Source organism: Ochotona curzoniae, unplaced genomic scaffold (assembly GCF_017591425.1).
Source record: "Ochotona curzoniae isolate NIBS_2020 unplaced genomic scaffold, NIBS_Ocur_1.0 patch90, whole genome shotgun sequence".
In the NCBI taxonomy this organism is placed as follows: domain Eukaryota; kingdom Metazoa; phylum Chordata; class Mammalia; order Lagomorpha; family Ochotonidae; genus Ochotona; species Ochotona curzoniae.
In genome coordinates, this window is record NW_024467073.1 from 26,947 (window position 1) to 51,488 (window position 24,542).

The 24,542-nt window shown below is 38.8% G+C and overlaps 1 protein-coding gene across 3 annotated transcripts in view; it reads left to right on the forward strand.

Annotated features, from left to right (window-relative positions):
- Nucleotides 1–23,431, forward strand: part of LOC121168286 (E3 ubiquitin-protein ligase MARCHF5) — a 40,747-nt gene extending 17,316 nt beyond the window's left edge. Inside the window, exons 1-6 of one of the 3 annotated variants that reach the window (XM_040998227.1) lie at nucleotides 6,253–6,375; nucleotides 7,116–7,271; nucleotides 13,782–13,912; nucleotides 20,910–21,093; nucleotides 21,561–21,727; nucleotides 22,476–23,431. In XM_040998227.1, coding sequence (XP_040854161.1) covers nucleotides 7,256–7,271; nucleotides 13,782–13,912; nucleotides 20,910–21,093; nucleotides 21,561–21,727; nucleotides 22,476–22,592 — 615 coding nt within the window. In that variant the 5' untranslated portion in view covers nucleotides 6,253–6,375; nucleotides 7,116–7,255 and the 3' untranslated portion in view covers nucleotides 22,593–23,431. Of the gene's footprint in view, nucleotides 1–6,252; nucleotides 6,376–7,115; nucleotides 7,272–13,781; nucleotides 13,913–20,909; nucleotides 21,094–21,560; nucleotides 21,728–22,475 lie in introns of those variants that run through there. The other 2 variants (XM_040998226.1, XM_040998224.1) reach the window with 2 other exon arrangements.
- The last annotated feature ends 1,111 nt before the right edge of the window (nucleotides 23,432–24,542 follow it).

Here is a 24,542-nt window from a genome sequence, read left to right on the forward strand (position 1 = left end):
AATAAATAAATCTTTTTTGAAAAAACAAAGAAGCATTGATTGGAAATATGAAATGCCACCTGAAACAAGGTTTGTGATGCCAATAAGAGGAAAGCATTTCTATGAAGTTTGAGCCCTGACAGTAATATTATTTGTGGTTAAGCAGAATCCAGAGAAGACTTCTCTCAAAAGGAGATATTTGGACTCTTGTGCATAGAATTCACTTTAACTTATCCTTTAAATTTCTTTTGCTGCTTTTTCATAATTTTCAAAGTACAAGTATTGTGCTTTTGTTAAATTTATTCTTAAATATTTTTCATTGTGGTGCTTTTGTAACTTGAGTTTTTTATTACAAAGTATCTTGAGTTCAGTTGATTTGTGTCTTGATCTTGTATCCTGTAACCTTTCTGAACTCATCTAAAAATGAGATGTTTTAGTGAATTCCTTTGGATTTTGTGTATATAAAATCATATCTCTGGGTCGGAATAGTTTCATTCTTTTTTTTAATCTGTACTTCATTTTCTTGTCTAACTGCCCTGGATATAACCTCTAGTACAGCATTAAGTAGAAGCAAAGAAAACAGAAGAAATCTTTGTCTTATTCTTGACCTCAAAAGGGTAATATCTGTTTTTTTCATATGTGTGTTAATTCGGCTTTAGAAATCACCTTTATCAGATCTAAGATGTTCTTGTTGGTTGCTCTTATAATGAAAGGGTATTAGATTTTGTTAAAATGTGTTATATACCCTGGTTTATTTTTTAAGTGTTTTTATGCATTGTGTCATTTATAAATGTGATATATTACACTGATTTTCATATGCTAGACAGACCTTGTTGGGATAAATTCCAGTTGGTCAGAGTGTATGATCTTTTGAAAGTTGCTAGCATTTTGTTGATGACTTTTATGTCCACAATCATGATGGATATTTATTGGGCTGCAGTTTTCTTGTGGTATCTTTGGTTTGGGTACTAGAGTAATAACTTGCCTCATGGGATAAATCGCAAAGTGAAGGCATTCTTTTATATTTTTGGGGAGGTTTTGTGAATGATTGGCATTATTTCTTTAAATGTTTAATAGCAGTGAAGCCATTTGGTCCTGGACTTTTGTTTATGGGAAGCTTTTTGATTACTAACTCAGTCCCATCACTTGTTACAGGTTTATTCAGATCCTCTGTTTCTTCCAGAGTAAAGTCTGTTAGTTTGTATCTTCCTAGAGATTTGTCCATTTCCTTTATGTGATCTAATTTGTTGGTGCTTAATTATTTGTAGCATTCCTTTAAAATCCTATTAATTGTTACAACACTGAAGGTACTGTTTGCTCTTTCATTTGTTTAGTATTTTGAAACTTTTTGCCTTGGTCAGCTTAGCTAAATATTTGACAGTTTTTTTCCCAACAAATGAATCCTTAAGTTTTTGTTTCCAGTACTTTTTTTTTATTACTCTAGTCTGATTTTTTTCCCCCTAATTTTTATTACTTCCCATTACTGCCTGGTTTCAGTTCCCTTTTCCTGGTTTCTCGTGGAGGAAGGTTCAAGTTCTTGATTTGAGATTGATCTCTCTGTTGCTCACTCTCACTAGATTTTTCTTTAAAGAACATTTTTAGGTGTTTGGAGAAACTGAGCATTGACTCTTGTTAACTCTGCTGCCATCACACACCTTCTGTTGTGCCGTAGTTATACCATTTATTACAGTCAAGGAACTTACACTGACATATCATTACCACTCACCTACCACAGTTTAGGATTCATTTTTGACCATGTCCTATTCTACTGTTGTTTTACTCCTAAAAATCCTGTGTTCATCTATCCAGTCTTCTCTCTCCCTCAACCCCTAGCCACAACTTTTTTCTTCCTTTACCACCTCTGTAGTTTGTTTGTTTGTTTGTTTTGAGGGGTAGGGTTTTTTGTTGTTGTTCTAAAAGAATGCCATGTTGTTGAACTCATTCAGTATATTGCTGTTTCAGATTGGTTTCTTTCATTTAATTATCTGCCTCTAAGCTTCCTCCATGTTTTTTTGTGGATTGATAGCTCATGTCATGTTATCTCTAAATAAAACTCCTTACTGAGTGTGGAGATTTATGCATTCACCCACTGAAAGACTCCATGATTGCTTCCAAGTTTGGGTAGTTAAGAATAAAGTTACTCTAAATATCCATATGTATAATTTTACATCGGTATTAGTTTTCAGCTCATTGGAGTAAATGCCAAGAAGCATGATTGTTGAATTATGTAAGTATATTTCATTTTGTAAGAAACCTCAAGAAGCTGGCATTGAGGTGTATCAGGGTGTATCAGGTTAAGGAATTCTGGGCTCCTGGCTTTGGCCTGCCCCAGATCTGGCCATTGCAGCCATTTGGAGAGTGAACCAGCAGATAGAAGATTTCTCCCTTTCTCCCCATCTCTCTCTCTCTAACTCCACCTATCAAATAAAACTGTTAAAAAAGAAAATGAAGGAAACGTCAGGACTGGAGTGGATGTTGTGGCACAGTCAGTTAAGCCATCATCTGAAGTGCTTGCATCCCATATCACAGTGCTTTTTAATTCTAGCTACCCCTCTTCTGATCCAGCTTCCTGCCAATGCACCTGGGAAGGCAGTCAGTGATGGCCTAAGTACTTAGGTCTCTACCATCCTTGTGGGAAATGTAGATGAAGTTCTGGGCTCCTGGTTTTGGCCTAGCTTAGCTGTGACTCTTATAGGCATTTGAAGTGGATGAAGGTATATAGTCTTGAAAACAAAAACAAAATTCAAAACTGTCCTAAGCGACTGTACCATAGTCCATTTTGCCTTCCCACATCCATGTCTGCTTTGGTGCTGCCAGTGTTTTCGATTTTGTCCATTCTTACAGGTATGTAGTTTTTTGTTTTTTATTTGCCAGTCCCACAGCATATGGTTAGCATAATTTCATATGCTTTGTTTGCCATCTGAATATACTTGGTAAAGTGCTCAGCTCTTATGCCTATTTTTTTTAAAAATCAGGATAATGATTTTCTTGCTGTTCATTTTTAATTTTCTTTGGGTATTTTAGACAAGAGTTGTCAGATATGTATTAATACCTTTTCTTTAATTTCTTAGTTTGTCTTCCCATACTTTGATCTTTCTTCCTTTTTATTACAGTCATTTACAACTCTTAAATTTTCCTCTCAAAACTGTGTTAGCTGTATCTTAGATACTTTGCTGTGTTTTCATTCATTTCAGAATATTTTCTAGTTTACTCTTTGATTCACTGGTTATTTATTTTTCATGAATTTATAAATTTCCAAATGGTGTTTTGTTGCTGATTTCTAATTTAATTTCAGTGTGGTCAGAAAGTATACTTTGCCCAACTTCTTAAATACATTGTGATATGTTTTATGGATTGACATATGGCATGTCCTGGAAAGAAGACTGCATTTTGTTATTAGATGGAGTATTGTTTAGATGTCTGTCTAATTCACAGTGCTTTTCAAGTCTTCTATTTCCTTGATGATCTTTTACCTTGCCATTATTGAAGATGGGCCATGAAAGCATTCAGCTGTTGTCGAATTGTCTTTCTCCATTTGGGTACATTTTGCTTCATTTATTCTGCAGCTTCTTTGGGAGCTTGTATATTTATGATTCTTATATCTTCTTAGAAATGGATTTTCCCTTTATCCATTATAAAATACCCTTGCTGTTTCTTGTAAAAAGGGAAAAAAAATCAGTGTTAAAGCCTATTTTGATTGATTTTTAGCATACTTTCCTGTGTCTTTGATGAGTAGTAAATCCTTAGATTGCTATGAAATTAGAAAAAATTTTACAGTTTTGTTCTTTTTCTGTTGTTCCCAGAAACAATAGTTGAAGCTGCTTGTATAAAAGTTGAATAACCATCCCCCAAAATTGGTTGTCAAATGTTAAGCGGGAGTGATTTTACACTTTTGCTTGATTTCCGCCCCCCCCCCAAAGTACTGGTTATATCATAAAAAGGCTGTATTGTTTTCCTCTAACTACTTGACATTCATCACCCATGAATTCAGCTAACAAGCTGAATTCCACCTGCTGTCATGAAGTTTCATGACATGTCTTACCACGTTTCAAATATTCATTTAAGAATTCAAGTATCACTTCATATTTATAAGTTTCTAGTAATACCTAAACTCAACCTCAGAAATTTGTCTTTCTTTGCTTTCGGTCCAAGTTTATATTATATGGTCAAAAAAAAAAAAGAAAAATTTCAGCCTGGGCCTGGCACAGTGGTTCAATTGACTAATTCTCCCCCTTCAAGCATCAGGATCCCATGTGAACACTGATTCCTGTCCTGGCTGCTACACTTCTCATCCAGCTCCCTGCTTGTAGCCTGGGAAAGCAGTGCAGGATGGCCCAAAGCCTTGGGACCATGCACCCATGTTGAAGACCCGAAAGAGGCTCCTGGCTCCTGGCTTGGAAAAACTCAACACTAGCCATTGCAGCCACTTGCAGATTCAACCAGTGGAGAGATCTTTCTGTCTCTCCTCCTTTCTATATATCTGCCTTTCCAATAAAAAAATAAGTCTTTTTAAAAAAAATTTCCACCTAAAGCTATTCCATAGTGGTTCAATTTTGCATACTCTTTGTTGTTCAAAGCTCATAGTTAAGAAAACTCAGTAGCTCTTTAGAATCCATATATATCCCTATTATGTGGCAGATTACTAAAGTGACTTCAAAAGAAGGATTCCATGTGTGCTCTAATGGATTACATCTGATCTTGCTCCTTAAGAATGAAAACTAGATTTTGTTTTAAGATGTTTCATCAGTGTGAGGCTTTCTGGGTATATACTATATGTACATATGGATAGCTGAATTATATGTTACAGTAAAATTTTCAGAAACTTTAATAAAATGTAATTGCATATTGCAGAATATTAATTCTAATTCTGTCTCTTCAGATTTCTTGACCCATGAATTTCTCTTCTACTCCTTGTGCTAGATCTGAAAGGAAAAAACAAATATCCTGTATTTCTTTCCAGAGAATTTCCTGAAGCTGTCTTTTTTTTATTCCAGGGCCTTAAATAATATTTTTTTCTTCAAGCATCTCTTGTCGGTATACCGCTACTGCATAATTTTGTCATGCTTAATTTGTCCATAGTTGGGTATCCATATAATTTAGAAGTGAAAGAAATAATAGCTCTTCATATAAATTTGGATATAGATAATACTCTCTCTCTCTACTACACAAGTAGAAAGTGACGGTAATTTTCCAAAATTCACACAGCAAAGTCTACTTGCCCAACTTTTTTTTTTTTTGCCTAACTTCTTTTATTGTCTCCTAAAAGAGTTTAATAGCCAAGCTTCTCATATACCCTAAATGGAAAATGTAAATTAAATGTCCAGTTGACTTCCTCAGGCTATATGGTTACTGGAATTTTCATAGTCTTTTGTTATTTTACAAAATATAGTTTTTCTTAATAAAAATGATTCAATGGAAAAATTTTAGGTATGGGTATGATTTAAAAGATAGTATATGATTACCTGGCATACATGTAGAATGAGTATAAATAGTGCTACAAACTGTTTTTAACATTATTAATAAAGAAGGGCAGTGGTTATTTTTTTCACCTTAAAAAAACGTTTAAGCCAAAATTTATTCACTTGAAAGGCAGGAAGAGATGGAGATCTTCTATCAACTGTCAACAGTTTTTCACCTCCAGATAGAAATGTCTTCTCAGAATGCCCTGTTTGAGTTTATATGAATTCCCTTGTTTTTTCAGCTCTATTAAGAATTGGTCACCCTGTTCACATCAGAGTTGTCAAGTCCTGATGAAGATTCAGCGTTTTGTTTTGTTTTTCAGTTTTCGGTTTTTGAGTTTTTTTAAGTATTTAAAACTTTGAATATTCTTGTCCTTCTGTAATACTTATTCAAGTTTCTTAACATTTTTTAAAAGACTTATTTATTTTTATTAGAAAGGCAGAAAGACAGAGAGGAAGGTCACCTGTCCGTTGATTCACTCCCCAAGCGGCCTCAATGGCAGAAGCTGAGCCAATCTGAAGCCAGGAGTCTGGACCCTCTTCTGGGTCTCCCAAGAAGGTGCAGGGTCCCAAGGCTTTGGTCCATCCTCAACTGCTGTCCCAGGACACAAGCAGGGAGCTGGATTGGAAGCAGAGCCACAGGCAAGATGAGGACTTTAACCGCTACACTACCACAGTGGATCCAAGTTTCTTAACATTTTATCTGTATAGTTCATACTGTAATAGCATAGGTTTGTTACTTTTAAAGTTTTTTAGTTATTTAATACATATTTATTCTTTGGCCCTAACTAGATCATAGGCTCCTGGGAGGTAACAGCTAATGTCTTAAATATTATTTACATTTTAGCACATAGTAAAATGTTTGGTATACAGTAGATGCCTCATAAGTACCTTACAACACAGAAGTATTCTGCAGGCTGTTTTCTTATAAGGACAAGTAAGTTTTCTCTGGCACAAACTGTAATTTTTAAAGAACTACTATGTTACTCTTTAGTTATCAATCTTAATGTGATATATACCATGTATGTATAGATAGATACCCATCATCTTTAATTCTTCAGGGCTGAGATTTTAAAATCAGCTGTTATTAATTGGGTCATCTTAAACAAAATGTCAAAGAACATAGCCCTTTTTATAATCTTGATGACTAAGCAACATACATCCTGAGTTTGTAGGATATTTGTTCTCACATAAAAAAGGTGAAACCTAAACCTGCAAACAGAAAATCAAGATGAAAATAATTACATAGACTCATTCGAGGCTCTTAGACCTAACCTCCAAAGCCTAATCTTCCGACAGTACTGAATGATGGAGTTGAAAACTCCCCACTGTTCCACTAGGAAGCCTGCATACTCTTCACTGTTAATGAAGTTGGTTTTTACTGTATAGTTCATGTCTTCAACAAGGTCCACATGTGTCGACTTGGAACCATGTAATTATTACCTTTTCTTTTTTTTTTTTAAGTCCATTTTAACAACAGAGGGAGTTAAGTGCTTGCCAGAGTGCTATGACTAGGTCCTGGACCATTATCTTTCAGTGCCTGGTGCAATAGGCTGAAGTGCATACTGACAAGTACCATGTGCTGAGAGAGCTGTGGCCTAGAGTCCTTGCGAGTAATGCTGCTCCTTCTCAGAAAGCATTTTTTAAAGCACCTATCTGTACATGGTTCTATCCTAGGCACCGTACAAAACAAGTTAAACAGACATGGTCCCTGCCCCTTGGGAGTTTTCAGTCTAAGATGATGCTGATATGGACAGACATAAAGGATATTGAGACAACTGAACAAACACTGAACAAGAACATAAAGTACTAACATTATGCACAAGCAAAGGGGTAAGTGCATTTTGGGGTAGTATGTGAAGGAAGCCTCATGGGCCATGGACAGGGTGGGATAGAGAAACTAGTTAACCTCTGTTGAGTTAGGTTAATTTTCCCTGGGGAGTTAGCTGAGTTTTCACAGACTGAAGAAAAGGTCAGGACATTTGAGATAATGTGTATCAAAAAAATATGCAGCAAGGACTGAGTCTGGACCTATGTTGTTGAAGCCTCAGGAGCTTCAAGATCTGCAGTTCCAGACTGCTCTCAAGGTGGGGTTGTTTTTTCAGCTTAGAAGTTGGGTTTTTATCATTACCAATTCAATGCAAAGCAAAAGGCAAATGTAGCAACTGGATTGGTTTCTGCAAGCAGCCTAATTTGCTTGTTAAATATTTTATAAATTAATCTATAATTAATCTATAATCTGTATCTAACAATAAAAGCCTTAACAATTTATGCAGATGCTGTATTCTAAGGAATTTATTTGAGGTTGTGTGAGGAACTTGTATATGTTCATTACATCATTATTACTGTTAGATACTTTAGCACACTGATTTTAGGCTTTTAAGGATATCTTTCACTTGGGAATTAGGTCCTTATGTTTCTGGATAGTACTGTGAGCATTGCTAACAGGTATTTAACATGAAATATTGCGTACTTGCCCTTCAGTCCCTGATTTATTTAAATTCTGCAGCATGCTTTTAGTAGCCACGGATTCATAGGCTTGACTTTGATTCACAGCAGTAGGAGATTATATTTTTGGTGTCTGCCAAATAAAACTATTTATTATTCAGTAGACATCGACCTAGGAGTTTCAGATAAATTTCAGCTTGCTTTCTGATGTCATTCCAATCTGAAATGTGAAGTTCTGAATTTACTCATGATATTAGGGTATACATTTTCTCTCTAAAAAGCTCTCTTGGGCCTGGTGCGATAGCGTAGTAGTTGAAGTCCTCGCCTTCCAAGCACATCGTTGCTGGTTCTAATCCCAGCAGCCCAGCTCCCTGCTTGTGGCCTGGGAAAGCAGTCAAGGATGGCCCAAAGCCTTGGGACCCTGCACCCATGTGGGAGACCCGGAAGAGCTCCTGGCTTCGGATTGGCTCAGCTCTAGCAGTTGTGGTCACTTGGGGAGTGAATCATCGGATGGAAGATCTTCCTCTCTGTCTCTCCTCCTCTGTATATCTACCTTTCCAATAAAAATAAATAAATCTTTAAAAAAAAAACTCCCTTGTGCCAAGAATTTACAGTAGACATCCATTTAATTGCAACCTTCCATAGTGTTCTTGAATTTATTGGATTTTCAAGACATAAAACTTCTTCAGTTAGAATCCATTGTGTAAATGCAATACTTTTCAAAACTTAATAACTCCTACTAAGGCATTAAAAATTCAGTAATGTCTTTTTTAAAATTTAAATTTTTAATGCCCTTACATAGTTAACTTGTGGTACAGATTTTTCATACTTTTTCCTCTCGCTAGAATTGAGTTTTTCCAAGAGTCACAGTCTTAGCTTTCCCCCACTTTCCAGAATGCTTTTTGCTGTAACACATTAAAAAGAATCCAGTTGATTTTTTTCTTGTGCTACAGAATTCATAGCCAATGATTTTGGAGAAAAACCGACACATGTTAGAACCTTCTTGAGATTTTCCCAGGAAAAAACAATTTAAAAATCTCTGCCGTTCATGATAAACAAAAATAGTAATGATGGGTTATTCTAATTAATGAGTTAGGTTTTCAGGCCCTGAGTGATAGCCTAGTGGCTAAATCCTTTCTTATATCCAGGATCCCATATGGATGCCAGTTTGTATCCCTGCTGCTCCACTTCCCATCCAGCTCCCTGCTTGTGGTCTGGAAAAGCAGTGGAGGATGGCCCAAAGCCTTGGAACCCTGAACCTGTGTGGGAGACCTGGAAGAAGCACCTGGCTCCTGGCTTTGGATTGGCTCAGCTCCAGCCATTATGGCCACTTGGGGAGTGAACCAGTGGATAGATCTTTCTCTCTGTGTATCTGCCTTTCCAATTAAGTAAAATAAAAGAATAAAACAATATATTTAGATGTTCATATAAATATTAGCAATTACTGCTTCATTCCAGTAGTAATTAATTCCAAGTACTAGAAGCACCTTCCCAACAAAGAATTCAATTTAATAAATACTTGAGAGAGTCACAGGAACACAGACTTTTTCTATAAATAACCAGATGATGAATATCTTAAAAGACTTTGTTATGTGAACTTCTTCCAATACAACTTAATAAAAACAAGCATCTAGATGGATTTGGCTCACAGGGCATAGTTTTCCAATTTTTAGAAGTAGAAACAGAATTAATAAGTAAATTTGGGAGTGTGTTAGTGGTTAAAAAGGGAAGGGAAGTGGAAAGTAATGCAAACATTTGACTCAGCAGTTAAAACACTACATCCTAGGGCCCAGCGGCATAGCCTAGCGGCTAAAGTCCTTACCTTGAATGCGCCGGGATCCCATATGGGTGCGGTCACTTAGGGTGTGAATCATCGACGGAAGATCTTCCTCTCTGTCTCTTCTCCTCTCAGTATATCTGACTTTGTAATAAAAATAATTTTTTTTTTTAAAAAAAAGATACTACATCCTACATCAGCATTCTTGGCTCTGATTCTGGCTTCCCCAGTGCACACCCCGTTTTTCTCCTGTGTCAGTGGAGGGTGAGGCAGCAGTGATGGCTCAAGTAGCCAAGTCCTTGCCATTCACCATGATTGACCTCTCAATTTTGTCCAGGCCATTTTGAGTATTTCAGTAGTGTGCCAGCAGATGGAGGTGTTCTCTGGCTCTCTGCCTCTCCTCTCCTCTCTCATTCTGATTCTCTGCTTCTTGAATTAACAAAACAAGAATTAAAAAAAAAAAAAAAAAAAAAAAGGAGAAGCCAGTAAGAGAAACTGAAAAATGAACAGTAAACAAGGGGAAAATTTAAAAATAATAATAATAAACCAGGAGATATTGATGTTGTACTTTGACATATACGGGGAAGGCAGGGGATTGTTTGTGTCAAGAGGTTGTTGATAAGCCATGGAGTTTGAAATTAGACTGTTGGCTTTCACTGTGTGGAGACTGTCAGTAACCTCAATTTGCAGTGTGTTGATGGAATAGATTCCAGAGTAAACTAAAGGAGGAAGATACAGGCAGGTCTTTCAAAAAAGTTATTGCAAGGGGAGCAGAGAAATGGAATAGAGAGGCAACCAGGATCCACAGAGAAGAAGCAATGTTAACACTTGATGAGAATAAATCTGTTCAAAGTAGGGAGGAGATATAGTAGCATAGATAGAATTGCTAGAGCTGAGGCTTTGCATTGGTAAGGAGAAGGGATCTTTTGTACAGATTTGACTTCAAATGGATGGAATATGTAGTTGGATAGATGTGCTGGAAAGAATCTGTGCATGTTTTCTTATGTCTTTACTTTTTTTAATATTGTTTGCATAGATGACAGGGATGCATGCTCATATGGCCTTCCAATTAGGGTAGTGAGGACCAGGCACGGAGCAGGGTGGTTGGGCGAATGTTTGTTTTTCCCCTGTGTCAGTGGAGGGTGAAGAAGCCACTCCTTGCTGTCAGATCATACCAGTACCCGGGGAAGAGGGATGAGGGAAGTCGCCTGATGACACCCTAGAGATTCTGATATGGGTAATAGTGTACTGATACTGAGTGTGTCATTTGAGTGGTATTGATAGCTCTGAGGTGTTGGTTTTGTTGCACCAGGGTTGAGAAAATTTTTCCAAGATCCATTGGCTGACCAAATCCACCTTAGTGCAGCCACAGACCTGGGAACATCTTGCAAAGCTTGGTCAGGTGAATTGTCCAACCTCTTCTGTTTCCCATCCTCTGACAAGGCACTTGACGTTGCCTGCTGGCCTAGATTAGCTGGTTGTCATGTCCCCTTTGTGCACCTGGACATGCTGTCCACTGCATAGGCATCAGCAGCTGAGGAGGCCCAGTCTCAGTACATCTAATTCAAGGCTGGACTACATGTGGCCAGTGATTTTCCCTGTGGTCAGAGCCTGAGTTCAGTACTCTACTCAGAGAATCCCCCAAGAAACCTTTCCTGGGGTGATCTCAGATTTGACGCTTTTGGTTCAATCTGTGACCTGTAGCAGCCAGTGCACCTACCCGTGTATGCAAGCTGCCTGGTCAATTTCACCCTCAAACCCATCTCTTGTGCTTCCCATTGTGAACTGTAGCCTAGTAGGGGAGTTTCCCATGTTCCCCTACCAGGCTGGCTCCTGGCCCCAGATGCCATACATGCCAGGGGGCAGTGACCCATCTTGGCATGGTCTGCCCTCAGTCTCAGCCTCTGCATGTGCTGGCAAGTGCCACAGCTTGGCCCCACCTGGTCTTCTCCTAGCCTCCACTCCTATGAGTGTTGGGTGGATTCACTCTGGCTGGATCCATTACCAACCCCAGCTCTCCTCACAAACCCACAGAGGCAAGCCCACAAGTCCCCTACAGAATCTGCCCCCTAAACTGGTTCTCTTGCACTATGGTGGATGCTGTGCCCAGCCTGACATGGTCCACCCCCTGCTCCAACCCCTGTGGGCAGGTACTGTAGTACTGCTCCCATTCTAGTACCTTCTCCAAGCCATCTGCAGCACCCTGTCTGGGGGCCAGGATGGTATGTTCCAGCCTGGTGTTCCCTGCCTTCCCCACATATCTTTAAACATTAAAAATAAATAAATAAAAAGGCAACTATACTGGTATAGTTAACACAAATTTAGCATTAACCAGGCCCAGAATGCCCACCAGCTACTGGCTGCTTTTCTCCCAGCAGTGTAACACTTCCTTGGGTACAAGGCAACCTAGGCAGTTGCCTGCAACTGAGGAGTCTTCGGTTTTCTCAGATGATTTTAATGGAGAATATTTCTAGGCTTTCCTTATTCATACTCACAGACCTTAACTTCTACTTCCAGCATTTGAGGGTTCTTTCATGATTGACTATGGTAACTTCTACTGTGCCTTCTGGGGGAGTTATGAAAATGAACCCAGCAAAACTGTGAATTTTGAGAATTGCACCCTTACATGAGATTAAATAAATATGCCTGTGGCATATCACTTGGTATCATGTAAACACTCAAGAAATGCAAACTTGTATTAAATGATAAGAGAGGCAACATGAACTCAGACTTGTTTCATTATTGATCCCAAAAGATACTTTTAGTTGCAAATGTTCTGTAGGATAGAACTTACAATATACTACATTTAAACCACAGGTCCTTCAACATCTCCTTTAATATTCTCTCTAGTTTATTATATAGTCTCCCTACACAGTGACAAGTGATATTTCTGCTTCAAGCCATCTTCAGGGAATCTTGATTGAGTCTCTGCAGAATACTTATTTTTATACATGATTCATTATTTTATCATCAGATTGCCATGTTCTTTTTACAGTGGAAATAGGCTGTTTTGTATATAGTATTCTCTTTTAGAATAACTCAGAAAGTAGGTAATTCTTAAACATTCTAAGAAAATGTCTCACATAATCATATGTATAGACTCTTCAGAAGTTTACTGAAATATTTCATATTCTTTTGGTTTTGCAGTTCTTTGACTTCAAATTTTTATTTGTTTTTTGGCTGTTTGTTTGTTTTTATTTTTGATAAACAGAGCGTTTTCATTGCTTCACTGCTAGTTCACTCCCAGGATGACTATAACATGGGGAGCCAGGAACTCAATCTGGGTCTCTCACCTAAGTGGCAAAACCCAACCACTTAAGTTTTCACCACCACCTCCAAGCTCTGTATTGGCAGGAAGCTAGAACCAGGACCCAGAAGCAGGAGTTAAACCCAAGTTCCAGTGTGGGATATAGGCCCTGTGTTACATTCTCACTGCTACGCCAAATACCCACCCCTGATCTTGCAAAATTAAAAGGGGCTTTAATGGTAATTAGTAGAATCCCTTCAAATTTAGTTGTTCCAGAAGGAAATAATAGCCTAATTTCATAATTGGCACATACAAATTCTAGAGTGCCATAAAAACTGGTGTCATAAAATGAAGATTGCTAAGGAATAATATCCAACTAAATATAGCACATTGAAATAAATAAGATATTTACTTTGTAAGTAAGAAAATAGCCTTGATTATCTTTACATACTGTACAATGCATGAAGTCAGAGAAGTGATATTCCAATTACTGAGTACAGAATAATTTAATCATTGCTAGTAACTGCAAAGAGCTAAGGGAAATGGCCTTTTGATTCTACAATAGGTGGAACTGAGAGAACTATTTCCTTTATAAGCAGTAGCTATATTTGGGGATCTGACTTTTTATTCAATAACACAGATGAAAATTTGAAGAGGATATTTCTTTGAATTTAAGAAGTAATAATTAGGCTGTTCGTGCAAATGACAGAAATTCTAACCTGTTTAAATCTGGGTTCTTAGCAATTTTATAACAATTATTTCTAAAACATTAGAATATCCAACTTCATAAATGTATTTTAGGTTTTTAGAAAATATTGCCCAAGTCATTTCACCAACGATTGTATTGAACTTTGTTTTCTTTGTATTGTAGGTCCAGTTGTTTACGTCTTGGATCTTGCAGATAGACTGATCTCAAAAGCTTGTCCATTTGCTGCAGCGGGAATAATGGTTGGCTCTATCTATTGGACAGCTGTGACTTATGGAGCAGTGACAGTGATGCAGGTTCACTATTTTACTCTATTCAGTGATAACTACTGTGTAAAGATCTAAAATTCTTGTTAGGATATTTTAAAGTTATTTTGAATAACAACACTCTTGTAACGTGAAAGTAAGAAAACATAAACATCTAGCAAAACGTCTTCCTACTCCTGGGCTTCATTTGCCCCTCTCCTCCCTAGCTAGCCACTGTTTTTGTTTCCACATATATATGAATTGGCTAGCTAGGGAGGAAATATATATATTTCCACACTTCTTTTATATGTATTTGAGAGAAAAATAAACGCCTTTCTCTACATTTTTTACTAAAAGAAAGCTTATTTTAGCCACATCTCTTTATTTTTTCATGGTGAACCTTAGAAAACTTTTCATATATATTATTAAATAAAAATCTCTATGGTATTCTTACAAAATTACAGTTTAACTAATCTGTCTCTTATTGGTGACAGTTAGTTGCTTCCAGTCTTTTGTTATTTTAACAATGCCACCACCAGTGATGAATATCAGACTTAAATTTCAATACTTCACACCAGACCCTTTACTATTCTCTTTCTTCCTAAAGATTTCCTGTGGTCATCTCTGTTGTTTCATGTTCAGATCTTTCTCTGCTCTTTGAAATCCAGCCCTGCTGGATCATTCTCCTTAAGTAATCTCTTATGATTCCACACTCACCATTATTGAAATCAAAACTTTTTCTCTTCCATTTACAACCTAGACCTGTGCCCCATCATCATAATTTCTCTAAGTTTTGATTACTACTGTTGTTCTCCCATCTGCTCAGTTTACATCCTACAGTCTTGGGGCTCCCTTTGATACTTGCTATGTCCTAGCCCAACACTGGCCAAGTCCAAGTATTTTTATCATATTGATGGTGTCTTGAATCTGGGCTTCCTTTCCAGTCTTTAGCACCTGGCTTCTTGTCATTGTCTGCCATACCCAGGTGGATAAAGGATCCTCTTGGTTGCTATTCTTACTTCATTCTTTTCTGTCAATCCTTCTTCCCAAATGAATCATTCTAAAATAATTCCATCAACATCTTACTTTCCATCTTCCTATGTTATTCTATTATCTTAAGTATTGCTTTTTAAGAGCAGCAGAATGATTAAGTGTTTTGTAAGTAGCTCAGATTTGCCACACACTTGTATTTGCTTTTTAAAAATGTAAATTAGAACACAGCAGGTTGAGCCACCACAGGCTGTTACACCAACATCCCATTTGGATGCTGGTTTGTGTTCCAGCCACTCCATTTTTGCTCCAGCTCCCTGCTCATGGCTTCGGAAAAGCAGCAGCAAATAGCCCAGTGTGGAGGGCTCTGGCCCCCTTGTGGAAGACCGCAATGCTCCTGGTTCCTAACTTCAGCTCAGCCTGTCGGGGGGTTGAAGCAGCAGATGGAAGATCTTTCTATCTCTAATTTGGACTTTCAAATAAAGTTGATTAAAATGAAGATATCTATACATATATGAGAGTGCACAGAAGAAAATGGGATAGAAGGAGTTACATCTAATATTCTAGACACTGCATTATAATATCTGTGCCAGGATCCATAGTGAGCAGCTTTTATAGTTGCTTTGCTGCATTGATAGTCATGGTGAGACAAAGTATTGTGAGATTTCTTCATAAAATATTGATGACACCAAAAGAGTAAGGAAACCGTCACTAAGCTGAGTCCCAAGTATAAAACACTGATCATCAGTATAGTGAAAAAAAGGTTAAAAACCACCTACTTTTTTAGATTCCATTTCCTTAGCCTGATTTAATATGTAGAGTACCACCACCATCCAACTTCAGTTCAGGCTTGCACTGTTTGTTTTAGTGCTTATTAGAAAAGTGACGGGGAATTACAGACCCATCTGGTCTGCTGGTGAGAATCAAGCAAGGAAAGACAAGGAAGAGAAATGTTTCCTTCCTATGTCTGTGGCAGGATGGTGCACCATTCCTTGCAGTCAGACTACACTGGTGCTAGGAGATGGAGCTATTCCATTGATGCTGCCTCAGGAATCCCTAAGGGATCCCAGGAAGGGAAAGAATGCCCTACGGCTGTTACTTGAGTGGCAGGTAGGTGAGACTGACAACTTTGAGCTTGTGACCCTAAGCTTGCTGCTTTCTTATTCCCAATTCAGTCCTCACCAATGGGTCCCCATCACTAGTCAGAAGAGACCTTCCCTTCAGTGGCTACGGCCTTGTCCCCGGTGTCATTAAGATAACAAATTCCATCTGTCTTTACACAGGCTCTTCATTGTTCTCTCTGTATCAAATTGTAAGGCCTGTTGGTTGTCCATGCCTATTTCAGAATGTTCACAGACTTAGGTGCTTGCTGTAGAACTTGGCCTGAAATGTCATTCAGCTGCTTTTCTGTCCACTCTTTGAAGAGGCACTTCAGTTCTTCTGTTGACTTAAAAGAACTGGCTGTCTTTTGTGTGTATCTGGGTGTTTTTCGTCCTTGCATGGAAGTCAGCAACAGAGATGGCCCAGTCCTGCAGCTAAGGCCAGACTACATGTCTATGAGGTGTTCCCTGAGATCAGGCATCCTGTCCTTCTGAGGCATTCATACAATTCAGGGAGTGTGAAGAGAGACTCCACAAACAAGATTTTAAATTAGAAAAAGTGAAAGATAATTCAAACTTTGGGGCTTTTTGACTTAAGCATTTTATTATTTTAAAGAGTTAAAGAGAGGGAGAGACAGAGCATAATGGGATATGTTCCTATTTACAGTCTTCACTCCCCACATGGCTACAATGGCCAGGGCTGGGCCAGGCTGAAGCCTGGAGCCTGGAGCTTCATTCTGAGCCCAAGCACTTGACCTATCTTCCACTGCTTTTCCAGGTATATTAGCAGGGAGCTGGATTCGAAGTGGAGCAGCTGGCACTCAAAATGGTGTCCATATGGGATGCTGGTGTTGTGGGTGGCAACTTTTCCAGCTGTGACACAATGCTGACCCCAATTCAGAGTTTCAAGAAAAGTAAACCTAGGCTGGCCCCTGAAATAAATAATTTGGATTGATAAAATGGAAGTGGTGTAAGCAAGCCAAAGTTACAAATAATGTGGCATCATTTAGCAATAATCTTCACATATACTGTCTGACTAGAAAACATCTTTGATCTTTTTAACCCATAACTGAGGAGGACTGGCTGTGACAACAGTTAATTGTAGTATGATTATGAAGTGTGTTAGTAAAATAACTTATACTGTCTAAGCAGATATGTTGGGGAATAAGCCCCACTGAATCCTGAGTAGTATTTAGGATCTGCTTTTCAAAATTTGGCTCCTTCTTCACCTTTTCTTCTCTGAATGCTCTGGAAGTTGGATAAATCAGATCCAGGAATCAGATCACTATTCTTTTCCCATTTGCCTTCATCCTCTCCATGAGCCAGCTCAAGCTCACCTGTTGGGGCGGAGCAGTGGAGGGAGCATGTTTGAATCTGACCTTCTGATTGAATCTCTATTGTGATTACACATGACAGTCATCTTCCCCACCCCCACCCAGGACCTGGCTGGACATCTTTTAAGTATTGATGCATTTAATCTTCATTACAAATTTTGTGGAATAAATTTTATTACTTACTCCTGTGCCATACAACAAGGAAGAAGCATTACAATTCCTGTGTTAATCTAGGGCTCCTTAACTGAAGCCTGGTCTGGAGGCAGATGGAACATTTAATCCTGGAACAGTGGGACTTAAATATTCAGCCTAGTTCCCGTTCTTGTCTCTAAAGTGAAGACAACCCACTCTTAATTATAGTGTTTAAGTATCCTTAATTCTGAATGGGAAAACTTGTTGGTTCATCACTATTCCATGAAAGTAGGGTTCTGGGGTGGGCATTTGGCACAGTAATTCAGACTCCACTTGGAACACTTGATGCATAGGTTCAAATTCCAACTCCATCTTCATTCTAACTTCCTGCTAATCTGTACAGAGAGGCAGCAGGTAAGGTTCAAGTACATGGACCTCTAATGCTCTCATAGGGCACACAGATCAAGTCACAGGCTCCTGGCTTCAGCCTGGGAAAACCCTGACTATTACAGGTATTTAGGGAGTGAGCCAACAGATCTCTGTCTCCCTTTGCAATAAATTAAAAAAAGAAAAAGGTCAGAGTCAGTGCATTGACACACACATAGGCTAATGCCTGCAACACTGACATCCCATATGAGCACTGTTTCAAGTCCCACCTGCTCCACATCCCATCCCTCCCCCTCCTAATGCCCCCGGGGAAAGCAGTGGAACAGGACCCAGGTCCGTAGGAGGGATCTGAAGAAGCTCCTGTCTTAGCCCAGGATTTATTTATTCCAAAGGCATAGTTGGGGTTAGGGAGAACAGGAAGACTGAGCTCTTCATCTGGTGGTTCACTCCCCAAATGTCTGCCCCAGTCAGAGCTGGACCAGTCTAAAACTAGGACTCAGATGGCACCATAACCCATCCCACTACAATGCCAGCTTAGCTAATTTTGAAAAAAAGAAAAGAGAGTTCCAAATAAGTAGTATTTTACAGTTAATTAAATTTTAGCCTTTCAGCATCAACAAACTGCAACCTATGTGAATATGAAGATCCAGCTTTTAGTTCTTCAGTAAGGCTGGGCATTGGGGAGTGGGACAAGCATATTGCTGTAAGCCTATTAGACATCATGGATAGTAAGATCTTCAAGAAGCTTTTCTGTATTTTGTAAATCTTACCCCAGAATTGAAGTTTTTAAGATTAATTTATTTTTATTGGAAAGGCAGCTCTACAGAGAGGAGAGACGGGTCTGCTAGTTCACTCCCCAATGGCCATAACAGCCAGAGCTGAGCTGATCCGAAGCCAGGAGCCAAGAGCTTCTTCCAGGTCTCCCATATGGGAGCAAGGTCCCAAGGCTTTGGGCCATCCTCCACTGTTTCCCAGGTCACAAGCAGGGAGCTGGAAGGGAAGTGGAACGGCCGGGATATGAACCAGCTCCCATATGGGATCCTGTCATTTACAAGGTAGAGGATTAGCCAATTAAACCATCCTACCAGGCCCCCAGAATTGAAGTTTTAAAATAATTTGGTTTTGAAGCATGAAGCCTGGCTGTTCCTGATAATACTGGGGGCTCACTGACTTTGTGTAGACCATCATTACGGCTGACCCATTATTGTGTGCACTTTATTTCAGGGGTACAGGGCCCCATCTTCGCTCATCCTTTATCCTATTCCCTTTAATTTCCTCTGGGTTACAAGGTTCTCACTACCGTGATGCACAAATTTCCCCTTGCCATAGTCCATACCTATTCACACTGCTTTATATTTCTAGATCAAAAAAGGAGAGATTTTCTTCCAAGTGCCTGAAATTTAATTGATACTGCTGTGAGAAAATTTAATCACATTTAGTTGTAATTTTAAAGTAGTCATTATGTGGAAAATAAAAATACAAAAATGGAATGTCCCATAAGAGCATTATGGATAAAACAGTCCCTAAGCTATAATCCACTTTTGCCAAATTGTGGAATTAGAGCTCTTGAAATATTATGATATAGGCCTTTTCACTTTAGGGCAACTTAGAATAATCACCTTCTATATGCAAGATGTGAAGGTGTTCATTTCTGTGAGGAGACATGGGAGATATCATATCCAGTGCCATCACTTTTGACCCTAATAAGAGGCTAGCCTCCCCTTTAACATTGTGTCTTGGTTAGATAAGTTCTCTGTGCTGTGTAGGCCTAGACTGTATTTGACTGAAGCTTTACCCTTTCCGAACATATTCACCTGGGTCAAATCTGATTCCGAGGATTTCAATCTGCCCTGACCATTCTCAGCATGACCTTATTTTACATCCCCTTGTTGTTCACCTTAAAAACCATCAGATGTAATGGCTGACACAAAGGGCACCTTACTTCTGGAGAAATCCCATTTATATTTCATGAGCTTATTTCCCTGAATTTGTGTCAGCTCTGGGTGCTTGTAATCTTCCCTCTCCTCTTTTCTGCTTCTCTCCTCTTTCAAGAGACAGGCAAGATCTTTTTTAATATCCCTTTTTCCTCACTCCTCAAGTGTGATCAGAACTATAGCATACTATAAGTATTTCCAAATCAAATTGCCACCTCGTTGTACAATACCTGAGTGAGCAGGGAGCCCAAGACTCACTCTCCTTCCCCTGTTAAAAGTAATGAGAATGACTCCTCCGAGAAACAGCCTTAATTTGCAAGCATTGAGACTTTGCACTGAAGGGAACTATCGTTCAAGATCTTTGAAAGGATTTCAGGAAAATTCACCAGAAATAAGAAACTCTCCTGAGGAATGGAGATGCTGAGAGAAATGTAAGGCTGAGACCAAGCAGGAAGTGAAAAGGATTTTGAGAGGATGTGTAGAATTTCAATTGTAAGTTTTGTCCTTCTTGCCCTCTGGGGTCTAAAACAATTAAGAAATAACCCCAAGTCCCAGATAGAGGTGGGAAGGGATTGTATTAGCTTTATTATCTCATAGATAAGATACCCACAGTTCCACTGGAAAATGCCTGGGTTCTGTGGGGAAAACTGGACTTGCTACTATGATCTCCCAAATCTCCACCTTAAAAACCTACCTTAAACAGATTAGGTCTGTGAAGCACACACTTTGCCAGCCAGAACCCTAACACCCTAAGCAATCAAGCAGAGAGCCAAAGGTGAGTGATCTGGAAGTCCTGGTCTTGCAGGCCACTCCTGCCCCTTCCCCGACTGTGCTTGCCTGCTAAACAGAACAAGACTATAGATACTTCTTTGGAAGACAGAGTCCCTAGTGTTTTATCCTCTGATTAGCCCAGTCTGAGCAAATCAAATGAGAGGAACTAGAGTGCTTCCCCTTCCATTTCATTAGTATATTCAATTATCAGCCACTTTAAAAACTTTATTCCAGTATAACATGAAATAGCTTCAAGACTGGCTTTTCCTTGAAAGACATTTTAAGCTTTTAATTTCTGTATTTTTTCAAAATTAAGTATCTTCTATAAAATGAATTAAGCTTCAACATTCCATGTTTTATTAGATTATGGAAGTGATTCTAGCCGTCCTCTGTTTCATAGGTTGTAGGCCATAAAGAAGGTCTGGATGTTATGGAGAGAGCTGATCCTTTATTCCTTTTGATCGGACTTCCTACTATTCCTGTCATGCTGATATTAGGCAAGATGATTCGCTGGGAGGACTACGTGCTTAGACTATGGCGTAAATACTCAAATAAACTACAGATTTTGAACAGTATATTTCCAGGTAAGGCCATGAATTGTGTTGGGTTTTGCTTTGTTTTGTTTGGTAAAGGCAGATATACAGAGAGGAGCAGAGAAAGAGAGGAAGATCTTCCGTCTGATGATTCACTCCCCAAGTGGCCAGAACTGTCAGAGCTGAGCCATACCAAAGCCAGGAGCCTCTTCCTGGTCTCCCATACGGGTGCAGGGTCCCAATGCTTTGGGTCATCCTCGACTGCTTTCTAAGACCACAAGCAGGGAGCTGGATGGGAAGCGTGTCTGGATTAGAACCAGCGCCCATATGGGATCCCGGCGCATGCAAGGCTAGGACTTTAGCCACCAGGCTACTGCGCTGGGCCCTGTGAATTTGTGTTTATAAAGTACATGTCAAATTGATCTTGTTTTCAAACTATAACATGATTTTAGAAATTTTCTGAGGATATTTTAGCTATTCTGATTTATTAGCACTAAAACTGCACTGCTTTCCTCTAGGTATTGGCTGTCCTGTTCCTCGAATTCCAGCTGAGGCCAATCCTCTAGCAGATCATGTCTCTGCTACCCGAATTTTGTGTGGAGCTCTTGTCTTTCCTACTATTGCAACAATAGTTGGTAAACTGATGTTCAGTAGTGTTAACTCTAATTTACAAAGGACAATCTTGGTAAGATGGCTTCAGTGTTACTTATTTCCAGTGACATAAAAGGAGAATAAACTGTTGGTTTTATAAGGTGGGGGGGACTGTATTAAGTAGTTGATCTCTGACTCCTTTGCCTTACACCTTGGTTGGATTCTGTCATCAGATAGCTTTCAAGGAAATAAGAAAAGAGAACTCACTGTGGCAGTTCTGGCCTTTCGGAACAATGCTGTGGGCATTTTCTCTCCTGTGATGTACACGACTCAGCCCACACGTTCCTCTTGCCAGCTGGTTTACTGTGATGCGTATCTACTCGTAGGGTCAGACCGCCTGGTTTAAGTCCTAACTCAGAAGCTGCCTTGGTGTGAAACCCAAATCAAACTTCGTGACTTCTCTGTGCCCTTAGAATGGAGACAATGCTATACTTCCAGATAACTGGGAGGATTAAATGAGACCTGGACCCACAGGTGGTTTTGCTGCCAATATTCCTACTGCCGCTGCCCTTTCCTGGGAATCTGTAATAGTGCTGGCGTTCTCCTTTCTGTAGCAGAGTGGAAGATGACTCAGATAGGATCACAGGAAGCCCTTCTCCACCATTACATGCAGTCATTGATTTCTCTCCCTGTCTCACCCCATGATAGAAAAGGGAACTTTTTCATTTGCAGTTATCTGAATTAATTCAGCAGCAATGCCCATGTCTTTTGTGATCTGAGTAAATTTTATTATGTATCTCTAAACATATATCCTTAAAAACTAATTTTCCTTTTTATTCCAGGGTGGAATTGCTTTTGTTGCCATAAAAGGAGCATTTAAGGTTTATTTCAAACAGCAGCAATATTTACGTCAGGCACACCGTAAAATTCTAAATTATCCAGAGCAAGAAGAGGCATAAACTGTGACTTCTAGCTGTTCTGCATCTTCGCATCCTTACAAGTCTGATGTGTTGTTTTGATTCCATCATTACTGCGCTAGTGGAGACTTGTGATAAGCTGTTGCTCCTATATTTTTCAGGAATGTAATAAAGCATCTAGGGCAGGGGAAATCCTCTCAGTACTCGCAAAACCTGAGGACGTGACTTGGTTTGTTTGGTATGTACTTCTGTGGCAGTCACCTGAACCATTATCTTAGCATGGGAAGCCTGAGTTTTCTTCAGATTTGCTCCAAACAAAAGTGTAAAGCTCGTATTGTACAAATATTAAAGAATGCACATGCTGTTTTATTCAGATGCCTCTTTTGTACATGTTCATGTTCAGTGTTTTCTTAGAGTCAGCAAGTCAATGAAGGTACTATAAGGATTTTTCTCACTGGCATAATTTGATTACCTGCTAATTAGGAACATATGTTAATATGAGGAAATGTAAATTTAGTTATAAATAACAAAGAATGTATGTAAACACTTAAATAACCGCCTGAACAAATGAGTTTCCTGTGTTTTCCTTAATCCATGAGATGTACTCCAAACATATGTAAGGTAAACATTTACAGGGCTTCCAGATCTCTTTTTCACTATTAAATTTTATTTATATACTATTGATATCTCATAGCTTAGAATGTAACTTTGACTCGTGTGGTCTGGATTACTGTATGTGTGCGTAAGAACGAGTGATCATGTCCTTCCACCTCTCAAGTAAGGTTTTTAAAATCAATATTTCTAAAAATTAGAGCTACCAGTTTATAGTTTGAGCAGAACGATTTGCAAAAAAGAAACCAATAAAGTTATTTTACCTCCTCTTTCCTGGATTTGGTTCTTCAGACGTCTGTTGATCACCTCCTTTTTGCCCGGGCACTGTGGGCAGTGCTGCGGGGCACAGTGGTGAACAGGACAGGGTTGAGCCAGCTTACATGTAGCCTGACCGAGCTTCAGCAGCAAGTAAGCATGGTGAAGCATTGAGCTAGTTGTTTTCATTTGGTAAGAAGGTAATTATGAAAATGAGTCTTAATAATGAAATCAGTATTTCCTTCAGTTTTTTTATAGGAAACCATTACTAATGTGTTTTTGATTTTAATTGCTTGTTACCAACTGGGCTACCACCAATAAATAATCGCCTCTTAATTAGCAATATATATATATATGTTCATTTTCCAAAGGCATTTACTTATTTTATACCATTTTAATGTTCAGTGATCTGAATGGTCTTTCAGGTATTTTTTAAAATAAATTTTTTAAAAGACAGTTCCAAAAATCATATTTTCTTATTCACAGTATCTAATGCATGACAGTAGTGCCCATTTCCCTTACTAATAAGTGGCCACTTCTCATTAAGAGAGTGACAGGTATGTAGATTGAGCTATGTTCATCAAGACTGGTATTACTCTGTAGTACAAATGTCTTGAGTTTGAGTTCTAGAATATTTATGTGAGTGGTTGTTGAACATTCAAAGTTATATATAATTCCTTGGGGAGGAAACAGTTGACTGACAACCTTATTAAAAACAGAATTCTGAGAAGGAAATATAAAACTCTATGATTATGTGTAAGAATATGATATATAACTTAATTATAAAAAGATTGGCTTTCAGTTTGAATGTGCAATGTGTGTGTAGACATTCTCTGCATAATTTTGTCAGAAAACAGCTTTTAGGCACTTTAGTAAAGTTAAACAAGCACAAAATTCCCAATTTACTACTTTGTTGCTCAAGATGGGGAATAGGAGTTTGGTTTATTGTTATCACAGCTCGCGAGGCCTCAGAGAACCAACTATCCGTTGTAGGCAGGAAATAGGGGTTTCTCAGGCCCTGGGCAGTGGACTCAGAGTAACCTCTAGCCTGGTAACTGAAGACTGAATCTCAAGGCCTCACATGCCAGGACAGCCTTTCCAGGAAAGGGGAAAGAACGGGTAGGC